The sequence below is a fragment of the Amia ocellicauda genome, chromosome 8 (assembly GCF_036373705.1).
Source record: "Amia ocellicauda isolate fAmiCal2 chromosome 8, fAmiCal2.hap1, whole genome shotgun sequence".
Taxonomy (NCBI): domain Eukaryota; kingdom Metazoa; phylum Chordata; class Actinopteri; order Amiiformes; family Amiidae; genus Amia; species Amia ocellicauda.
The window spans coordinates 27980379-28002376 of NC_089857.1; the positions used below are offsets into that span (position 1 = coordinate 27980379).

Below are 21998 nucleotides of genomic sequence, written 5' to 3' on the forward strand. Positions count from 1 at the left end.
TCCCAACAAATTAGGCATGTGGGGGGTGGGTAACTGTAATGAAAGTAACTTTCACACTTTTCATTTTGCCACGACTTTTTTCTTAAAGCTGAGAAGCCTCCAAAGTCGAGTCCTCCACGGTCCAAAAGGTCGGCCTGCGTAGTCCCAGTCCTGCTCCAAAGCAGTTGTATTGTTTCCGCTGTGCTGCAGCCAAGAGGCAGCTACTGTATGAATTTATCAGCACTTTCATACTGTTCAGCAGAGGCGTGGGAAAGGTCCTTCAGTTACAGAACACGTGGAATCGCCCTCATTTCAATGGTTAAAGGGTGCCCTTTGTGCTCTCTCTGTCAGACACACCTTTGTTGCTCGATGACCTTACCTACTGATACCAGAAGATAGTACACTGTAGTTGCTAATATAAAGCCAGCCAGCAGTCCATTGTGTGCATTTCATACTAGTCATCATATAAGACTCATTAAACAATTAACAATGAGACAGGTACTTTGTAAAGTCTTGGCTGTTGCTGTACTAATGTCACTGATCTGTAACGTCCAGGTAAGATTCTCTTGCTATGCTTATAATTTCAAGTTTACTTTTACCTGTTTTCAGCCTGTTTATGGGTTTGTGTATTTATTTCAGGACCAAAATCTGTTTGTGAGGTGTTTTTGATGTCAGAAATGAGATTTAAATAATGTGTATTCGTTAAAATGTTAGTTGTTTGTATACTTTTAGTACATCCTTTAACAGTTTGCTATTGCTGAAGAGGTTGTCATAATTACTCTTATTTCAATACTGTTAGGAGTTTTACCTCAGTGTCGACTCTTAGGCTACCCATAAAATCTGAATGGCAGACATTTACCTGAGAAACAAAAATGTTCTCACTAGTCTGGGGGATGAATATGTATTGCACTGCTAAATTGACGTGAATGAAGATTTAAAGTAAAAGGCTTGCTTATGGTTTTATTTAATTGTATTGATTTTTCATCTAAATATTTCAGCAATATTCAGTTCTAAATGATTTAAAGTAAAGCACTTATTTTATTATTTTGCATTCAGCAAATTGCGAATATGGTGCTGGGGTGGATCGTGGCTGGACTCTGAATCAGTAACTTTGTTTTGTGTGATGGTGTGGTACTTGATAGTGGCCTTTTTGAGAGAATTTGGATTTTCAGTTGTGTCAGTCCTTCCAAGGGGATATCAGGATATATGAGCCCTGATGTGGCTCTTACCTTCATTTTCAGCTAAACTCGTTAATTCATTTGTAAAGTAAGTTTTCCATGCAGGGAATCAGACTGCAGGCAGCATTGACTTAAAACCAGACACATCACTGTGGTGCGGGGCTGAAGATAACCGATTTTGTCCTCCCCAGGTGCGAGCTGCGCCACTGAAGGAGGGAGTTTTGGAAAGCGCAATGGAAGTGGTGCACAGAGCGAAGAGGTCGCTGTTCTGGCGCTGGAATATGTTGAGACCAGTGGGCTACAGCTGCAGAGAACACTTTGAGTGTGCCACCAATTACTGCAAGTAAGTCCAACCTGTCTCAAGCACAACCCTGAAATGAACTGAAGTCTAGCCCCCTGGGGTTAAACTAAAGTAAGGTGTACAAAAGCTCCAGTTATTTTTTTGGAGTACATATGTAAGCAATATATATTATGATTTGCACTGTAACTGTTATTATTCCCAAAAATCCAAAATGTTATGTTTGGTGTTTTAAACTAGGAAAACTATTTTCACTTTTGACACTGCCCTGAGATTAAAAAACTAAAGTTGTATTTGATTATGTTAGTGATTTGCCTGAAAAAAAAAAGTTGAATCCCGAGTTTCCTAAAATAACTCTTCAAAGTTCAGTGACTGCTTGTTTAGTTAGGTATTCCAAGGGCATTTAGTTTGAGTGGGCCAGCTATAAATTTGACTAAATTTAAACTATGTGACCGAGGGCCCAATTCAATAATCTATCTGACTGGAAAAATACCTTTCTTTATGATTAAGTAAGCAAATCTGCAAGTGACTTCAATTTGATTACTCATATCTTCTTGTATTTATCTTGTAATTATTAATAGACCTATAGCTCAAAAGATACGGGTAAACCTTTTTTATTTTACAAATCTCTGATAAAGAAAGCATTCCAGAAATACACAAATCAAAAAAACATTCATGTGGAATCATATTTCCCTATTCTTCATTTCAGTATTTGAAAGCCTGGCAGTTTAAATATTTATTTGACTATAAAAGTCCTAAACTTTGCTAGATTGCCTCTCAACACTATTTAACATCTGAAACTCAAAATGTTACTCGAAACAGCCTTCCTCCCAATTGTACAGGGTCAATTATCATGTGGTAACCAAGTCTCAGGAGCAAAATGGTTACCATTTTTGTGTTACCTCATTGGTTATTTAACTCACTTGCCTGTTTTTTTTTTGTCTTTGCAGGGAAAGATCTTGCACTTTCTTGAACTTTACAGCGTAGAACCAATCAAACACCACCTACACAGAGACTGTCCTCTCCCTCCAAGAAACAACGATGTGTGAACTGATAATTCTTTGGCAGCTTGGTAGCCTCTTTAATCAAAAAAGCCCTCTGTTATAATTAGTTATTGGTTAAGCAATCCTGTAAAAAATAAATCTATAAAAAGACACCCTTGCAAATATGATGTTAATATGTAGTAAAGACCTTACGTTAATAAAAATAACGTTACTATAAGTAATCATACCAGATCTATATAGCGGAGACCTTTAGCATCCAACACATTTGAGAACATATTGCCAGTGTTCAGTGATTATGGGACGAAGTTAGGACACTAAATGAATCTCCAGTCTTTACATTATGCTTCAATAAACCAAAATATTCTGATTATATATTAATGTTTTATTAATGGATAACAATGGGAAGTTTGTTACAGATGCAAAGCAATAGACAAGTGTATGTGCCATCTCTCAATCCAGATTTGAAAACTAAAGTTTGGTTTATATGGGGGGAGAAAAAAGTGTTTGGACAAAGCATGTCCATATTAGAAATGCAGAAGATTAATATACATCTTTATTCTTTATTAAGCCTTATTATAACCATTAAAAACATTGTGTTAATTTAATTTAAAATGGAAAAAGTTGGTTTAGATTAAAATTAATACTTCAACTTTGCAGGGCTGAGTATATGGGTCTATTGTTGTATAAACACTGTACAGAAAGATAGTTTGCACACAGCAATATTGAAGGATTATAGATGTGTATATTGCCTTATATATTTATTTTTTGAATGCATTATTTCTTGTTGCTGGAGTTTGAATGCACATAAAGAATGTAAACCGTTAAAATGGTAAAAGGTAATTTTATTGTTATTGTTTGTTACAGTAAAAAGTGCATTTATTTTTTTAATGTTAAACATGCTAAACTATTTAGCACAAGGTGGAAAAGAGAGAAAGAAATTCTGTACTGAAGTGAAAGAAATAAAATCAGTTTTGAGGAATATGACTCTGTGACATTTACAGTGAAACCTGGTGGTTTCGGACAAACACACTGGTGCACCGGAGAAAGATGGAGGACCCACAGACATTCAATACAGTTCAATTTGCACATATTATTTATAGCATTGTCAGGTATCTTACACAGTTCATTAAAAACAATCAAACATACAGTCAATGATGCCAAGCCATATACACAAGGAGTGAGCGACAGGATTTATTGATTAGGTTATACATAAGGAGGGAGCCATTCCATTCCAAAGTTCTGACACACAAATGCATAAACCTTGCTATGCCATTACCTTCAACCCGTACTGCATGGCATTGAAAAAGGCTTTTTCTTTAGATAAGAAAATGGAAAACTTCCCTGTATCTTTTTGTCAAAGTCTAACTATCTCTCCACAGGACAGACGTCACAGAGGGAAAAATGGGATAAAACACTGGTGCCAACATAGGCTGTTTAGCGTTTTCTTTGCCCTTTTGCAGACTTCATTTATTTAACGGACGCCTACAAAAATTGGACAAGAGAAATGCAAAGTCCTCTCTCTATGGTATGTAGGACCTGTCACACAAAATACACAAGAGTAGTGGTTTATTCAGTGAGGTATGATCAGTTAAAGCCTTCCTGTTCTTAGATTCCACATCTTCAGGGCATGCTTTATCCTGAGAGAGGATAGTTTGGGACCTGAAGGGGATAGGATACTGTATGGCCAGGATATTGAGACTTTTTTCATGGATAGTTTACATCCACCCTGGTACTGGAGAGCCTGAATGCCTCAGGTTTTATAATTAAATCATTAAATCACCACCATTAAATCTGTTTAAAAAGTCCTTGAATTGCATTCCGCCCATTAGCAGGTGTTGTGGTAAACACCCTCAGAGATTAACACCTGCATACCCTTTAACAGTGAAGGTCCAGAGATCACTAAATCAAACAGATGACTTACTTCACTTAGTAATTACATTTTCCCAGCCTCCCAGGAAACAAACTGGTGCTGGCGCTCTCTTCGGACACAGGGTGGGGGGCAGCCCCATGTACATCTCATAGCTTCCACTCAGAAACCACAGGGACAGTTTCACTTAACTTTGAGATTTCAATATTAGGATGAGCATACATATTCTCAGGATTGCTCATTCCCGAAGAGATGTACTTAATCGACTTGGGTATAAAATGCATCTGCAACTACTTTTACTGCAACTACTTTGTGTTCTCCCCTACTCATCGACATCTTCTCACCTCTCATCTACAAATCCAATTCAGTCAAACATCTCTTGCTGATGACCTTCTGCACCTTTTGAAAGTTCTGAAATGAGTCAAGAGGACTGTGAACAGCTGCTGAGTTAGGGTCAGACCAAATCATAACTTCGACCAAATCGCCAATCGCAAAGTACTCACCTGTGGCAAACTGTAGTTTAATTTATTGTCACATGCCACGTTCTACTACTTATAAATCAAAACTTGATCGGTTAAAAGTTAAAACTTGATGCTTTAATTTGGTCTAGGCCTTAATGTGATTGCAATTTGTAGAACCGTAAATAAAATGCTTCAATGTAAGGAATAGGGGTGAACACATTCTGTATCATATTTGAAGCTCTGTAAATGCATTTGAACTTGAAGTAAAGTAATGACTGTTTGGTGAAATCGTTTGTAAAATATATATACATTGTTCAATGGGTCAGTGGGCTATGAACCCCCGGACCCTGAAAATACCATCGACGTCAGCAGCATTGTCCATCCTAATACATTACTATTAAAGTGCAAATCCTTAAATACTTTAAAAGGTATTCCATAAAATACTAGCACAATAATACACTATGGCCGACAAAGTGATTGGATCACCTGGAAATCACTAGGAAAGGAAGAATCAGAAGAAATTAATCATTAGTTATTTTGTCTCCTTCTTTGGAATCATTTTTATTTACCCCACAATCGCATTCAGGGATGTCAGAGGTCAAATGGCTATGAAAGATACACAATGTTAGATTTTCTTTGCAGGGTTCTGTGTAGAAGCTTTCCTTTCCCAGTCGAATTGCAGTAAGATTTCCAAGTGATCCCATCATTGGAAACACCAGCTATCATCATTAATTAGGATAAGCACCAAATGGATAAATACAAAAAACGTAACGTCCGACAATCCAAGAAATGTACATATCTGTTATAGATAGTGTTGACCTCTCCTGATAAATACAAACACTGGTTTTCCTCCATATATATATATATATATAGACACACACACATAAATATTGTATATTTTGTTACCAACTTTCCATCTGCTTTGAAAAAAAGTGAAATGTCACCAATACCCTCGCTCATCACTTCCTGCTGCCATTGTTCATTGGCTGGAGTTAGGATGTCACTGCAGAGCTCCAGTGAGGAACCTGGGCATCCCCGGGTGAGTGGGGGTCAGACTGGGGTCAAAGAGCATCTGCTCAGCTTCAGTCTACTCTGGAGTGAACTATAACGTGAGCAAAAGCCGTAGTATTGTATAAATAAATGAGACGTGTGTGTGTGTGGGAAATGTACTGACAGAAAAGGATCAGGATCATGGTATAGAAATTGCACTTCAGTGTGCTGTAATGCGAGAACTTATATCTGCTCAGGCATCTCATGGTCACCATTTAATCAGCCTCTCTCCTCTCCTACCGACGGAGGGCCATGTGGGGGAGAGGTTAACCCCAGAGCTCAGGGAAGCTGAGTGAGGAATGTGGCAGTATTCCCCCATGACTAGCAGGCACTTCTCACATTAACTCAAAACCTCAGGGCCCTGCTAATGATCCACAGCCTTTTAAAACCCACACCTTCCCACAACCAGGGCAACACAAAAAGGCTTTCGGCTGAAAGTGGATGCTCTAATATTACGGCAGAGTTTTTAACTTATATTTCAGGGGAAGGGAGGAGTGAGAGTTTTACTGGGGTCTTATCTTCAAATGGAGTGAATGCATACCAGGCCAACTTTAGCCCTCAACAACACTGGCAGCAGCTGTTCGCACAGGAATTCCCTTCACACTCGTCAAGTATCAGATTAACACGCGATAAGTATTAGTTAGTGCTGGAAGATAATGTCAGCTTCTGTAGTTGCAGTTGCTATGCTGGAGTAAGGAAAAAAAATGCCACTTCAACCTGAGGAGAATGCTACTCCCCAGGCTATGTTCCTGTTCAACTGCTTAAGACGGCTGCAGTAGGGGCTGTCGTTCACTTGCAGAAGCCTGAAAACGAGAGGAGAAAGATTGAAAAGGTTTTATCAACTTAAATTCAAAGCACACGCACAGTACAGACATACCATTCTGCCTGGAATAAAGCTTTACATTTTCTTTGTAACTTCCTAACAAATTTAAAGAGGTCCGGCATGTACACTGTAAATTAGGCAATAAGACAAAGCATGGGTTCATGGCAAGGTTTCTCTAAATGTATGTCCACTCTCATCTCTCTCTTGAATACAAGATATCCCTGTAACTGTTTTCCTTTGTAAAGAGATCTAATCGGACAGGAGTTAAGTGTCCAGACAATTGCAAGCAAGTTAAAAAAAAAAACAAGAAACAGAATGGGCCAACCCACCTCGGGCCTGTGATTCTTGCACATGAGCAACATGAACACAATCCCCAGGAGAATGCCCAGTGCGATGATGATGAAGGGGATGTTAATGACAACGTTGCCTTGGTTCACCACACTCCTCACTCTGCTGGCCGAGGCCTCGTCAATCAGCATACTCTGTGAAATACATGCACAGTGAACTCAGGCATCCCCAGGGCAGTGGGCGTAGCCTGGGGTCGGCACTGGAGCAAACTATAACAAGCATTATTGTGTGTTAGGATTGCCAGCAGGAGGAAATGGATGCCCATGTATAAGAGTGTGTGGGTCTGTGCGCAGACTCGTGTACCGACGAATACACTGTCCAAAGGTCTGTCCATGTGGAAGCGGCGCTTGGCTACAGGAACAAGCCTCTCTTTCCATGTGGGAAATGGTGTTCAACATGATAAAGATGTGCTTCAATTAGGAACCAGGAAGTTACACAATCTGGTCTTAACAGCTGTGTTGGCAGAAGAGAACCGTGTTATAAATTACTTCAAAGGCCAGAAATCAGCTGGAGTGACACCAAATTAAAATGTGACCCTTTGCCACAAGGCCTGACGTGACTCTCACTCCATCCAATTTTGGATTTATGTTAAAGGATATTTTCCCACTTTAAAAAGAAATAAAAGCACAATTCATCATCAGATCTTTGTAAAGCTAACTAGAGTTTATGGCAACTATAAACTCTAGTTTATAAACACCAAATTAGACAGTCGCATTCATAGAGGTTTTTTCTTTGTATTGTAAAAACAAAGCAATGTGATTGACATTCGTGGTTCTGAAGTGGTCATAAAAGATTATCTACTAATTAGACATTGCTGGCCAATGCTGGGTGAATAGAAACATGCAAAGTATTTTTTTTAACTTCCTCTAAGTTAAAATTACTTTAATTAGTACTTACATGTGTGTAACTAATTTGTCACAACTGTAAGTAACCCTGTGTATAGCAAATAAATAAATCATACTAGACAATACCCACTGAGCATTAAAGGAAAAATAGGAGGACTTCTCTGAAAATATGAGTAAAAAATGAGTAATGAGTACTATAAGCAATTATGAGTAAAAAAAACTGGAGTTTCATAATCCTTCATGGGTTGTTCTTAAGGTGAAGGGCAGCTATTTCTAAATCTGTCTGAATTCTATATTTATTTTGTTGTTTTTACTGACTTTGCATTTCCCACCCACCATGGGATCATGAAACACAGAGTCCAGAGACAGGAAAAATGAAAGTGTTCTAAAGGCTACAAGTGAAAGGTTTATGTACACAAAGTTCAATGTCAAATGTAAAAGGCAACCTTACAGATAAATGTGATGCACTGAAGTTTCATTCATACATCTTAAGATTTAATCTTAACCTATATTGTTACTGTGACCTGTGTGAATATATATATAGTATTGTATTAGTCAGTCAAAGCACAATAATACTTTTTACATAGTTTTGCAATAATCCTTTTTAAAAATCCACTGGAGCCAGTTGCCCACTGCTTTGTCCAGCTTCATGAAGAATTGCTGTTCCAGTTAAGATGTAGTGTTTTATAGTGTTTCATCTGTCCAAGGTGAAACTGCTTTCTAACCAGATAGGAAATGCAATGTTTAAGGAACTGAGGATAAAACACATTGGGACAGTGCTGCAATATTTTCAAGAAGCTATATAAAAGTGATTTTACAAGGTGTCATTCTGAAGAAAATAACAACTATATTCAAACTATAGTAGCTTGCTGCCAAGTGCACTGTAGTTTAATTCACTATTTCTTTGTCTAGCTGTGCAGGTTGCAGAAATTACAGCTCCTTAAATAAATTCAAGATACACTTCAGCCACCTTACTGAAAGTTACATCAGGAAGCGTAGACACACTTTTAGTATTGAGCTGAATTCTGCAGTCAATATAAGAGAGGTGAATCGGAGATGTGACTCCTGCTATAACACAATAAAAAAAATGCATCTTACCTCATTTAAGTACATCACGGGCAACACCAAGGTTTTCACATTCTGTGTCTGACTGCTAATTAAAAGAGAACAAAAGGGTATATTTGATATAAAAAAGAAACCACTGTATGTTCAGTTTGGTGTTGATCTTAGTAATCAATACTGAGGTGACTGACATTTCTCTGCTCTCTCGTCAGGTGAATCAGTTCCCTTAATTTCTTCCTATACAGTGCTGGTTAATCTATAGAGACTCTTGAAGCTGTTAATAGATTTTAGGTGTCAATCATCTGCATCAGTGCCATCCTATACCCTTCCCACTAAACCCTATTTGAGTAATGGAATAGTCATTTTGTGCTGCACTATTTATCTGGCTCTGACAACCCTCAACACTGTCCATTAGTGTGTTTGTTGACACTTTGTAATACATTTTAAAGATTCATTTCCTTTTAAATAACATTTATTTTCCACCTAAAAAGTTGCTGCAATGATATCAAAGGATATAGGATATCAATATATATATATATATATATATATATATATATATATATATATATATATATACACACACACATACACATACAAAATGGTTACATAACAGTAGTTTTACTGCACAAAACAATACACTTTTATTATAAGCCAGGAAAGGGTATAACGTAGCTAGATATTTCCTGTAAAACACTATTAGCAAAACTGTGTTGTGTGTCTGTGTGGGTGGGTGTGTATTTGTGTGTGCAGGAACTTGGTTTGGGCAAAATGTTGCTCCTGTCAGAAGTCAAAACTAATTCAGGAAATTGTGCGTTTCAGAATTTATCACAGGAAGTATTAATCAGACTTTCCCCAAAACAGTGACTATGACAAAGATGCACGTTAGCACATAAATGGTTACTCACAAATAATGAATACTGGTTTGTTGGAGGAAACTGGCCAAATAAGCTATTTTCCATGCATTAATTCCCAAGAAATAATAAAAATAATAAAATGTATCAGTAGTACTCGTTCAGCATTCGTAAGGATCAACAGACAAAAAGGTTGTATCATACATAAATATTCAACATGTTACTCCTGTTACAGCGTGATAACTATGTAGCCGAACAGCCAGGCGTTCAGAATGACTGCAGGGCACATTTGTCAAGCAGTGCTGGAGACAAAATAAATAAATGGTACATGACAAGAACAGAGAAGAACTTCCACCTCCTGCTGAACAGTGCAGTCTGTTTGCTTGTCCCTTCAAAGACACACAATGCAACAAGTGGGATGAAAGTGTGAGGTTATAACTCTAAATATTTTTGCAATTGTGTATTATACCATGGATACAGCTGGAGAAATAAGTCGGCTAAGTGACAGCTTAGGAAAATCACTCCATAGGCCTGAAGATTTTGGGCAATTGACAGCTCACATTTTGTTTTGCAGAAACAGTGACTGCCAAAGTCCACTTTTAGTTTGATTAGAAAATGAATTGGGGGAGACCATTCACGCTGGCAACCCAGTTATCAGCTTAATGACTTCAATAAAATACTTCAGTCAACTTTAGTCGATCTTTGATCAAAAACACTATTGTGGTCTAGTACTATTACACGTTACAGTCTTAGAATCAGGTTTGCAGAATCACATTGTGCAAGTATGATATGACTCATTTTCTCATTAAGATTCACTCTACTAGCAGTAGGCAGCAGTTATTCCAAGAAGAAGAAAGCACTGCATTTTCACAGCATCAAGATATAACACACTTCGATTGCAGAAGGGAAAAACGACAGGGTGGTATATTAAACACTTCTAAAACACTATCTAAAACACTATTAACAATACACAGTTTATGTGTTAAGTTTGTAGAGTGATGTTTGGTCTTCACAAGGGCACAGATAAAAACTGTTATAAAGACTGCACAATTGCCCTGACATGCATTATGGCTAACCTAATGAGATTTGGTATGGTCATTTCTGCAACGGTGTAGCATACAAAGTTAGTATTTAACTTAATGTGAAGACAAAAACTACACAATCATTCGTAGCTAACTACTGGAAATAAATGTTTTGACTTTGAGAAGGGGAAGAAGTTGACCATTTGGTGTAGGCGAATGTATGTTGTGTCGAAAAATGTGTTTTAAAATGAAAAACAAATCAGTTCCCTTGCATAGAATGCAGCTGTGAGCAAACCACTTAAGTATAATGTCATGGGACATCCGCCACGCTGCAGACTAACATTTACCAGTCCAGAAATCATATAGTATTTATACCATAAAAGGTTTATTTTAATAAGTAGGCCTATACTAAAATTTCAAATACCAATAGATTGACTTATGAACTAATTTCGGATCTATCACTGTTGCTACGGGAACATGAATTAATCTACAAATCTACTTTCACTGGAAAAAATCATTTGCTGAAAAATAGGAATATTTGTTTTGGACAGGAGGATGATGTGTTTTATCAAGAAAATTACAAGTATTTGGAGACTTTTAGCATTTTTGTATTTATGTACCAACAGATGTGAACATTTACACTCCCTTACTAAAGGTATACAAAATAAATAATTTTTAAAAGGATGCAGGCCCAGCCTTGGGTACAAATTTCAAAAAGGGCTGGTGTGCCATTTCTCCCACAGCACAGTTTCTAGTGTAGCAATGGAAGCTGCTTCCTATCATCTCTTCACAATTACTATTCTAGTTAATCCCCAGAGCTGCTTGGGATTTAGGTGAGGAATCTGAGCAGGCCATGGAAGGTTTACTAATGCCTTTTTCCTTCAACTTCTGTGTTAGTCTCATAGTTTTAGGATGCGATGCAGTATTGTGTTGCCCCAATTTTTCTTAAAACATAGTGGTCACTGTCACAAAAAACAAACTGGTAAAATCCACTCCCATCCAAAGCAGCTTGTCAAGTTACAGTGTACAACTGAATAGAAGTGCAGCTGGAAACTAATCAAAGCAGATTATGTAAATAACATTTTGTCATTTATGCTCAGTTGATCTCCCTTGTGTGGAATTGCAGCTGCAGCAAAAATGTGGTTTCAGTTCCTTGACAAAACTACCGGTTTAGAGACCCATCACTTTCAACCAACTGCAAAGAGCAAATCAAACTCTAGTCTGCAGGCGTCAGACGATACGGCATTTAGGCAGGCTGACGCAACAAACAATACGGGCTCAGGGCTGGCAGACAGAACTGCACTTCCACTTGAGCAAAATTAATGCATTATCATTTATCTGCACGCATACAAATCAATCTGTCATGTCCCTTGTCTTAACACCAACAAAAAATAAATAAAAAATAAATGCATTAAATGTGTCTTTTGTGACATAACAAGAACTCCTTTCAATAATTTTTGCAGTTGACCAGGCCTGCATGTTTTTTATTGTTATTATTATATTATTTATTGTCAAATTCCTCCAAATTAAGAACAATACTATTTAACTGAAATATATACATATATGTCCATACTTCTGTCCCCATTTTTAGACCTGGAAATCAAATGTATTAACAGTGGTTCCTTTTGGGTTGTTCATCAGCAATTAAATCACTCCTGGTGACAGCGGTTGGCAAAATCTTTTTGAAACACAATTTCAGAAAAATCTAAAATACCACATAACTTAACATTGGCAACACTGGGAGACAAGCATCCACAGCTGGTGTCAGTGTTGAATCACATAGGCCTGGCAATGTTAGCCTGATCCCAGTTAGCAGTATAACGAAAAATAAAGCACCTGATGGAGAACTGAAGCTTTGCTGGAGTTTTGTATGGAACTGCTATGTTTACTTTTGAACCGTTTAGTTCTAGAAGCAATTATCACCAGTATCTTCTGAGTGAGTATCAAAAAGGTGGCTAAATTGAGTGAAATTAATTTCACATCACTCATTTCAAAGACACAAAGTTTTCATGAACAGCTTTAGGATGCATGGGAGTTAAATGCTTAAAAACAAAAGGCAACAGCTTCATCGCTACTGTAATTTCTAGGTGAGCTATGGATTGCAACATCAAATATCCTAAGAAAGGAATTACAATCAAATGCAGAAGACAGGATCATAATACTTTCAGATGTTATGTAAAATAATGCTGGATTTGATTCTCATTAAAATAAGCATCTTCTCTATAAAAAGCAGAACAAAATCACTGGGGTATAAATATCACAGAGTACAAGCCAGTGATGTACTCTCTCTCTTCACTCATAGGGGAAAACACAGATCTCTCTATTCCATTGAAACCTTCCTCCAGGGCCTCCGTGCACCACTCAGTGATATTTATCTGCCTTTAACAGAACAGCTGTTGATTAACCAAACACTTTTTGAACACGCTAACAAAACAAAAAACATTGCCAAGGCCAAACTACTCTGGGTAAACGGTCCTCGTGTTGTTGCTTGAAGAGGAAACTGATGATGCAATGAGAACAATAACAAAGATGAAAATGGCTTCTGATAGCACAAGTAGATCATCTTGCAGAAATCTAAAGGGAACTAATTTTCTACAGATTAACCTTAACTCATATCTAACTTGAAAAAACAACTGTGAACTTGTGATAATAATAATAAAACCATATCCAAAAGGGAATATATTGTGCAACCGAGGCTGTGTTTATCAAAGCACTTGAATAATTCATAACCGGTTCATAACGCACCGTCTGTCTGAAACTAGATCAAACCCAAATGCAAAAAAGGTGCTGGTCAGGGGCACCTGTTGATTTTGACAAACTTCATGGTGTCTAATACACATTTTTAAATCAACTCTTGGTTGTACTTTTCTTCGATTACATGGAACCCCCACCCCCCCGCAGGAAAACCTTGTTCACCTTACAGAGTTAATTCTAATGAACCGTATATCTTTAGAAAAACATGTTATTAAAAGCACAGGGCAAAGTTTGCGACAGAGTGGAGGGAAGTCTCTGCCATGCTAATTCAAACCACTGCACGTACACATCTAAGATTGGACATATGATCTGAGCTGGGCCATGACTACGACCTCAGACTAAACTATGGGCACCCTACATGTGCACCAATGTTATTCACAGGCTCATGTAGTTGAAGATGTGGTATCCACAAAACAATAAATATGTACCAATGATATATTTGTGAATATTATAGCCTCATTCATTTTCATAAGCAGTCACAATTGAGTGTCTATTTATTTCTGCAAATGTTGCAGACAAAATCTTACCATCACTGTTATTATCTAAATTTTGCATTGAGGCCTTTAATACTTCTCACTAGGATTAATTACTGTTGAATAAATTAGTAACCTTGGTTCAAATGAAGCCTGCCAATCATTTAGTCTGCAAAGATCTTACGTTGGGTAATTCCTTCTGCCAAGCCACTTAGACACAACATTCCTAAAAAAAAAGCCTTGATCCCGAATTATCTTGCACTTGAAAACACTGACTTTATTTATACACAGGCCTTTGTAATAGGAGAGGGATAGAATGAAACACACACACAAAAGCTGTATTAAATAAAAATGTGGAGGAAACCAGTAATAGCAAACTACAAACCCATACTTGACAGTTGTTATATTTTGTTTTATTTAGAATGAGGAGGCATCTAGGAAAATAAAATAAACCAAAAAAGTGAGTATAGGATTGTAGTTGTTTTATTAGAATGTGGAACGAAGTTTAGTTTTAGTTTTTTTAATCTGGCCTTTGTAATTTTTCATGGCTATTGCTAAATTCATCTTGAATGTCTTGTGCCAAGTCAACTAAATTAAATTACAGAAAGACTAACTTTACAGAGACATTTTCTCACTATAGAGAATGACGGGAAAAATGAAACAAACCAAACAGTTTACTGCTCTAACATATTCACTATATTGTATCTGATTATTGCAATTAAAACAGTCCCCTTTTTAAAAGGTCTACTGACCAGTATAGCATAAAAGAATATCGACACTAACAGCTCAATGTTATTAATCACATTAGCATAACTTGCTGTTTGTTTGCTTTATTCCATAATTTAGGAATTATACAGTGTTCAATATTTGAAACCGTCCCATTCAGTTTGTTCAAGTAGTCACTGATAGGAGTCTGTGTGATGTCACTCAGCAGGTGGCACACAGCTCTCCCCAACAGTGTCCACAGATGGAGTCAACATGGGGTGCCTGCTGGGATTGACGTCACACAGACACCTTGCATAGACTACTAGAAGCAACTGAATGAAACTGTTTCAGATGTTAAACTCTTGTCTTTCTTAATTAAAAATGAGCTTCAGAATACAATAGCCATTATTTAATACTAATAAGTAAACAGTAAACACTAAAAAACATGCACGCGCACACACACACATACACAAACATCCAGATATCCACTAACTGATAGTTCGTGTAAATACAGATATAATTTTTAAAAATTAAATACTGCTCGTTGGTCCTTTAATTAATAATTAATTGTCCCTGCTGTTCCTGTGTTAATGACAAAATGTTAATATTTCCTTTAACAAGCAGCCTCACATCCACACTGTATATATTAAGTTGGTCACAAATATAGTTCCTGCTATTCCAAGTTGGTAAGGGATTTGTTAATGATCAACCAAGTGAGGGCAGTACATGTCTTTATTACAATTACTGTGAAATACTTACAGCTTATATAATCAAAATTATTGCAAATAATAATCAAAATTCATTTGAAAAACTGCAAACATTTTGAATTGTATTACAACTGCTGAGAAAATATTTTACCTACTTTGCAAAATCAGGCCTACAGTGAACAGTGTCTTTACCCCATGTTCTTATACTTCTCTTGAAGGCGAAGTACAGCTAAAAACATGTTGAGCTGGTTGGTCCTCAGATCTCAGACCAACATTTTGAAATTTATAATTACAGGAGGAATCAAGGACAAAAATGAATGTTGAAAACTGGCAAATGGGCACACTGTAGCAGCAATGTTACAAAATATTAAAATAGAACAATGGATCTTGAATGTCAGTATAATATCTTGGTGTACTGTGCCAGGACTTTCTGGGATTTCACAATCAGTTATGCTGAGTTCATGTCATCTAAATGTTAGTGAGCCTGGAATGACTCTGTGAATTGGGTTATCATTGTCTTACTGTATTAAATGAGCAGAACATCTGGAAAATAATGCACCTACTCCGCAGTCAGACAATGGATCAGAGGCTGACGCCACACTTCATTTTAAGCTCGGTATAATTCTGACACTGGTAAAGTTGTATTTATAAGACATCTTTAAATAACTCTGTTTTCTGGTTTTGGCAGCAGATTATCAAAGAGTGTAAGTGATGTCATCCCTTCTCCCCAAGACAGGTTTTTACAGAGTGCCTCATGTTATACCCACATGTAACTATATGGATGACTAAACAAATTCAGTTTGCTGACTACATTTACCCAAATGGCTTTCTGGGAAGAAGGGTCATTATCCCAGATTTCCCCTTTTGTTTGTTGTAACTTCATTTATTTTTTGCTTTCTTCATTGATATTAATTTGCTTTTTAGTCATCTTCTCTTGACTACACTTGCATCATCTCACACTCAATTGACCCAATCTTTCTGATCTCAATATTTCACGTTTCCCTTGATACTATCACCTTCTTTTCCTATTCCTGTGCCAAGAGCCTTCACGGAATCCTTGATCCCCCACCCTCTCCAACTGCCAACTCTTCCCTGGTCCAGTCTTGCCAACAGAAAGTAGCACATTGTATAAATCGAATGCATGTGCTGTGGTATAGTATGTCATAGGTTGTGACACTGAAGATATTTATTGTATGTGTCCCTAAAAAAAAAATATCAATAAAATAAAAGTATGACTGGTACAATATGCTTCATAATGAGATCATAATAAATTGATATCATCATTAATATTACTTAATAGATGTAGATTTTTAAATATGGGATACAATAGTTTTCTTTCAAAATTAACTGGCATGACTCTGCAACTGCTATTTGCAATGCATTATGGTTATTGCAAAACTTTTGAGGAAGACTTGTTGCCAAGATGTTGTGTAAATTGTACCATAGGCAATAATTTAATAATGAAGTATACAAAAAGGAAATAAAAAGGAAAAATTATTTAATATTAGATACAATTAATGTACGGTCTGCTCATTTCAAATTTGTGTACAGATTTGCTGCAGGACCTGCACCTTATGCACATTTTGATAATTTACATTTGTGTGGCTGAATGCCTAAAAACCCCATTAAAAGACATAAAAACACAAGGCTGTCATCAGTAAATGTGTCTGTACCTCAGAATGGCTTTCAGAATGTATCAGAACTGTTCTTTTTATTATTAACAGATATTTAACCTGGCCTGTTTATTGAACCTTTCTGTCCATCAGTTACACTCAAATCTACAATGGAACTGAAGAGAAAATATCTCATTCTTAATATTCATGAAATAATTCACTTTGTTAACCTAAATACCTCAAAATAGGTAATAAAGTCTTTGTGAGATAGCAAATGTATTCTAGAAACAACAGCACGTTAAAAGTATCTAAAGATGGAGATCCACTTCTGCATACAAAAATAGCTATATTTAATGAAGTATTTTTCAAATGTATTTCTATTTTGATTTAATTTTAATTTTTTGTTTTTAACTTACCTGAACGTATCTATTTTCTCAACAAGGACATTGGTCTGGATTCGATTTGTTGCTCTCAGAAGAATGCCTGTGAGCTGTTGAAAAAGATAATATTCACTTGAGGCGCAGTTTCCAAACATTATTATAGAATTTAAATTAAGGACATTTTTTCAGTCTTACGTCACACTTTTTATGTTTTTAAAAGTGTTTTACTGCCATCTATTGTTTGACAAAAGTTAAAAAAACAAAACTTGACAAAAAAACAGATCAAGCATTCTAAATGAAGGGTTATTTTTTAAAGACAGATAAACATATAATGTTGATTATAAACAGTGACTAAAATGACAATTAGCTTTTTTAGATTCTGTTTTGGGAGTGGGCAAAGTATTAAAATGTAAAACCATTAGAGACTAAGTGCAAAATATACTTAAACATGTTAATACAAATAACATACATAAATACATAAAATGAAAAAGTGGTGAAATGACATGGCTTAAGCAAAACTATTTGAGAAACGTGGCAATAAAACTGATTAGTTTGCATTAGGTATTTAAATGTAAAGAAGTATTCTCATTCACTTTCTTAACAAAGAGAAAAGGTATGGTTGCATAAATCATTCTCCATTGTTTGTTTCTGAAGAAAGACCAAATTAAATTTAATTGTATTTCTCTCGCAAAATACCCAGACTAACAGATTCATATTTATGTTCCACAAACTTACTTTGCATTCTAATTAAGATTATATTTCTCTTTGACTGGGCATAAATACATATACTACCAAGACAAATATTTATATTATATTTATATACACATCAACTATGCTGCCTTATCTACATAAGTGTGATAAGGTGGTATTATTGTAGCTTTTACTGTGCTGTAAATAATAAGGATCAGATCAAGAAAGTCCCCAAGGACTTTGTTTAATATGTAATTCTTCCAGAAATTAATTGTCTGTATAAGGAGGCTGTCAAGAAGCTTAAGATAAACTCCACATAAACCAAAATAATCTTGCCTGCAATTGTTTCAAAAGGTTACCTAATTGTGAGGCATATGAGAGGGATGAAAGGTTACAATAATCAATTCAATGAGTATATTTCAGGAACATTTAATATTAAAAACATACTACTAAATATATATTTATTTATGGTTCGATGACTTAACATATTGTGGGGGAATAGGTTAAAACAAGTATAAATCAGGTTGAATTAATTTAAATACAGGTGTGAGATAACACCTGTGATCATGTTTAGTCTATAGGTATTTATAAAGAGTTTTCACTGGATGATTAACCATAATTTAAAAGCAACAAAAAAACTAAATGAAAGGGAAGCAGGGATAAAAAAAAACGAACAGGTGGGTAGACGTATTGTACATGTCTGCATCGATCATTCTGACAGCAAAGCATTTTTTCCTTATCTGAAGTCTTGGAGAAGCTGGTACAACTTTGATTTTGATTATTTCGTGGTTGTGATAAAGTTGCTTATCACACAAAGGACTTCAGACTGCTGGAATACAAAATCATGTTTTTTTCTTTTTCTTTTAAGCTGTACTGTCAGTGATGTCACGCAGTGTTGACAACCACAAATAGGCAGAAACATAATAAAATTATGTTATTCCAAATCCAGTTAATATAACTAAAAATATAACGATTACAAAATTAAATAAAAGCACTTTAGCTGGAGAAAAAAAAAATCAAAATCACGGAGTGGTAGGAAAGTGTGAACATTGGATAAGGGCATCTGCTAAGAAATAAATAATAATAATAGTAATAATATTAATAACATCGTGGTTACATTTCTAAAGAGTACGGTGTGGGAAAGTTTTAAACTTACAGCAGATAAATTACATTACACCCCACTCCACCACCCCCCCAAGAAACATTTTACACATAGTAAAGAGACTAGAATAAAGCTGTTAAAGCTGGGCAAAAAGCAGGTCACTGTAACCTATATGAAGGGGTGAAGGGAACAAACCTATCTTGCCAGTGATATATCTTGGTAGTAACAGGTCATGGTCACCTTATATGAGAAAAAAGGATCGCACTCAAATGGAAAAAATTACACACTTCAATCACTTCAAGTGAATAGACAACCATGTACATAAAAAAACAACAGAAGCCAAAGAACACCTGATGTTTTGGTTCAATAGCCTTGAAGTGATTAAGTCAATATTTTTTTCCATTTGAGTTTGATCCTTTTTTCTTATATAGTTTTAGTTGTTTTGGGTTATGCACTGCTGTATACTTTTAGATACACTTTGAGAGTTTTTTCCACCTGTAGTATGATAACAGTATTCATCTTTGTACTTATTCTTGCCTCTTTAAAACCTTCCCCAGGGACAATAGAATATACATAATTGTAATTTATTAAAAGCAATAATAAAATGTAATTCTTAAAATTTATTAGGTCTAAGTAAATAATAAGCAAATCTCTTCACTAATTAAACAGTCAAGCAGAGATTTATAGTACATTAAATAATATCTATAACTAGTTATTACAGAACCAGTATAAGCTCTGCAGGTGGAAGGCTAAAACACTGAGCTATAAAAAATTGCTTTAGAGCACAATTCGTTTTTTTGACAGATTACTCTACTTCATGAGGCTATCATATTTAGTTTGTAAAAGATGTGTAAATGCAAGAATTAGAGTTTCTGTTTAGTACAATAATTGTTGGTATAAACCATGCTGAACTGTACTGCGCAAGTCAAGAAAATACATCCATCTAGTTTAGGTGTCGAGGCACCATCTAGTGGCTATGGGGGGCCAAACATGCCACAATACATCGGTCTGTGTGTGTACTATACAGTGAGGGAAAAAAGTATTTGATCCCCTGCTGATTTTGTATGTTTGCCAACTGACAAAGAAATGATCAGTCTATAATTTTAATGGTAGGTGTATTTTAACAGTGAGAGACAGAATAACAGCAAAAAAATCCAGAAAAACGCATTTCAAAAAAGTTATAAATTGATTTGCATGTTAATGAGGGAAATAAGTATTTGATCCCCTATCAATCAGCAAGATTTCTGGCTCCCAGGTGTCTTTTACACAGGTAACGAGCTGAGATTAGGAGCAGTCTCTTAAAGGGAGCGCTCCTAATCTCAGCTCGTTACCTGTATAAAAGACACCTGTCCACAGAAGCAATCAATCAATCAGATTCCAAACTCTCCACCATGACCAAGACCAAAGAGCTGTCCAAGGATGTGAGGGACAAGATTGTAGACCTACACAAGGCTGGAATGGGCTACAAGACCATCGCCAAGCAGCTTGGTGAGAAGGTGACAACAGTTGGTCCGATTATTCGCAAATGGAAGAAACACAAAATAACTGTCAGTCTCCCTCGGTCTGGGGCTCCATGCAAGATCTCACCTCGTGGAGTTTCAATGATCATGAGAACAGTGAGGAATCAGCCCAGAACTACACGGGAGGATCTTGTTAATGATCTCAAGGCAGCTGGGACCATAGTCACCAAGAAAACAATTGGTAACACACTACGCCGTGAAGGACTGAAATCCTGCAGCGCCCGCAAGGTCCCCCTGCTCAAGAAAGCAAATGTACAGGCCCGTCTGAAGTTTGCCATTGAACATCTGAATAATTCAGAGGAGAACTGGGTGAAAGTGTTGTGGTCAGATGAGACCAAAATCGAGCTCTTTGGCTACAACTCAACTAGCCGTGTTTGGAGGAGGAGGAATGACCCCAAGAACACCATCCCCACCGTCAAACATGGAGGTGGAAACATTATGCTTTGGGGGTGTTTTTCTGCTAAGGGGACAGGACAACTGCACCGCATCAAAGGGACGATGGACGGGGCCATGTACCGTCAAATCTTGGGTGAGAACCTCCTTCCCTCAGCCAGGGCATTGAAAATGGGTCGTGGATGGGTATTCCAGCATGACAATGACCCAAAACACACAGCCAAGGCAACAAAGGAGTGGCTCAAGAAGAAGCACATTAAGGTCCTGGAGTGGCCTAGCCAGTCTCCAGACCTTAATCCCATAGAAAATCTGTGGAGGGAGCTGAAGGTTTGAGTTGCCAAACGTCAGCCTCGAAACCTTAATGACTTGGAGAGGATCTGCAAAGAGGAGTGGGACAAAATCCCTCCTGAGATGTGTGCAAACCTGGTGGCCAACTACAAGAAACGTCTGACCTCTGTGATTGCCAACAAGGGTTTTGCCACCAAGTACTAAGTCGAAGGGGTCAAATACTTATTTCCCTCATTAACATGCAAATCAATATATAACTTTTTTGAAATGCGTTTTTCTTGATTTTTTTGTTGTTATTCTGTCTCTCACTGTTAAAATACACCTACCATTAAAATTATAGACTGATCATTTCTTTGTCAGTGGGCAAACGTACAAAATCAGCAGGGGATCAAAACCTTTTTCCCTCACTGTATTGGTTTGTGTGCATATTATATTGGTTTGTGTGTGTACTATATTGGTTTGTATGCGCACTATATTGGTTTGTAAACTCTGTTTACAGTGTACTAATACACAACGATTGGATCTGAACTTGTCTGTGTTTGATAGAACATCAAATATATATCTATTCTGGATTAATTGTTAGGT

At 36.6% G+C, this 21998-nt stretch overlaps 2 protein-coding genes across 2 annotated transcripts in view; one reads left to right on the forward strand and one right to left on the reverse strand.

Moving 5' to 3' along the window:
• Window positions 1-407: 407 nt before the first annotated feature.
• LOC136755275 (liver-expressed antimicrobial peptide 2) lies at window positions 408-1504 on the forward strand. Its single transcript, XM_066711743.1, has 2 exons — window positions 408-534; window positions 1349-1504. The coding sequence occupies exons 1-2, from the start codon at window positions 469-471 to the stop codon at window positions 1502-1504; spliced, it is 222 nt and encodes a 73-aa protein (XP_066567840.1). The 5' UTR covers window positions 408-468.
• A 1776-nt stretch (window positions 1505-3280) lies between these two features.
• scarb2c (scavenger receptor class B, member 2c) overlaps window positions 3281-21998 on the reverse strand; it is a 28865-nt gene continuing 10147 nt past the window's right edge. Inside the window, exons 9-12 of the mRNA XM_066710910.1 lie at window positions 17457-17530; window positions 8952-9006; window positions 6990-7142; window positions 3281-6640 (exon numbers count right to left, since the gene is read on the reverse strand). Of these exons, the coding sequence (XP_066567007.1) occupies window positions 6599-6640; window positions 6990-7142; window positions 8952-9006; window positions 17457-17530 (324 nt within the window). The 3' untranslated portion in view covers window positions 3281-6598. The remainder of the gene's footprint in view (window positions 6641-6989; window positions 7143-8951; window positions 9007-17456; window positions 17531-21998) is intronic.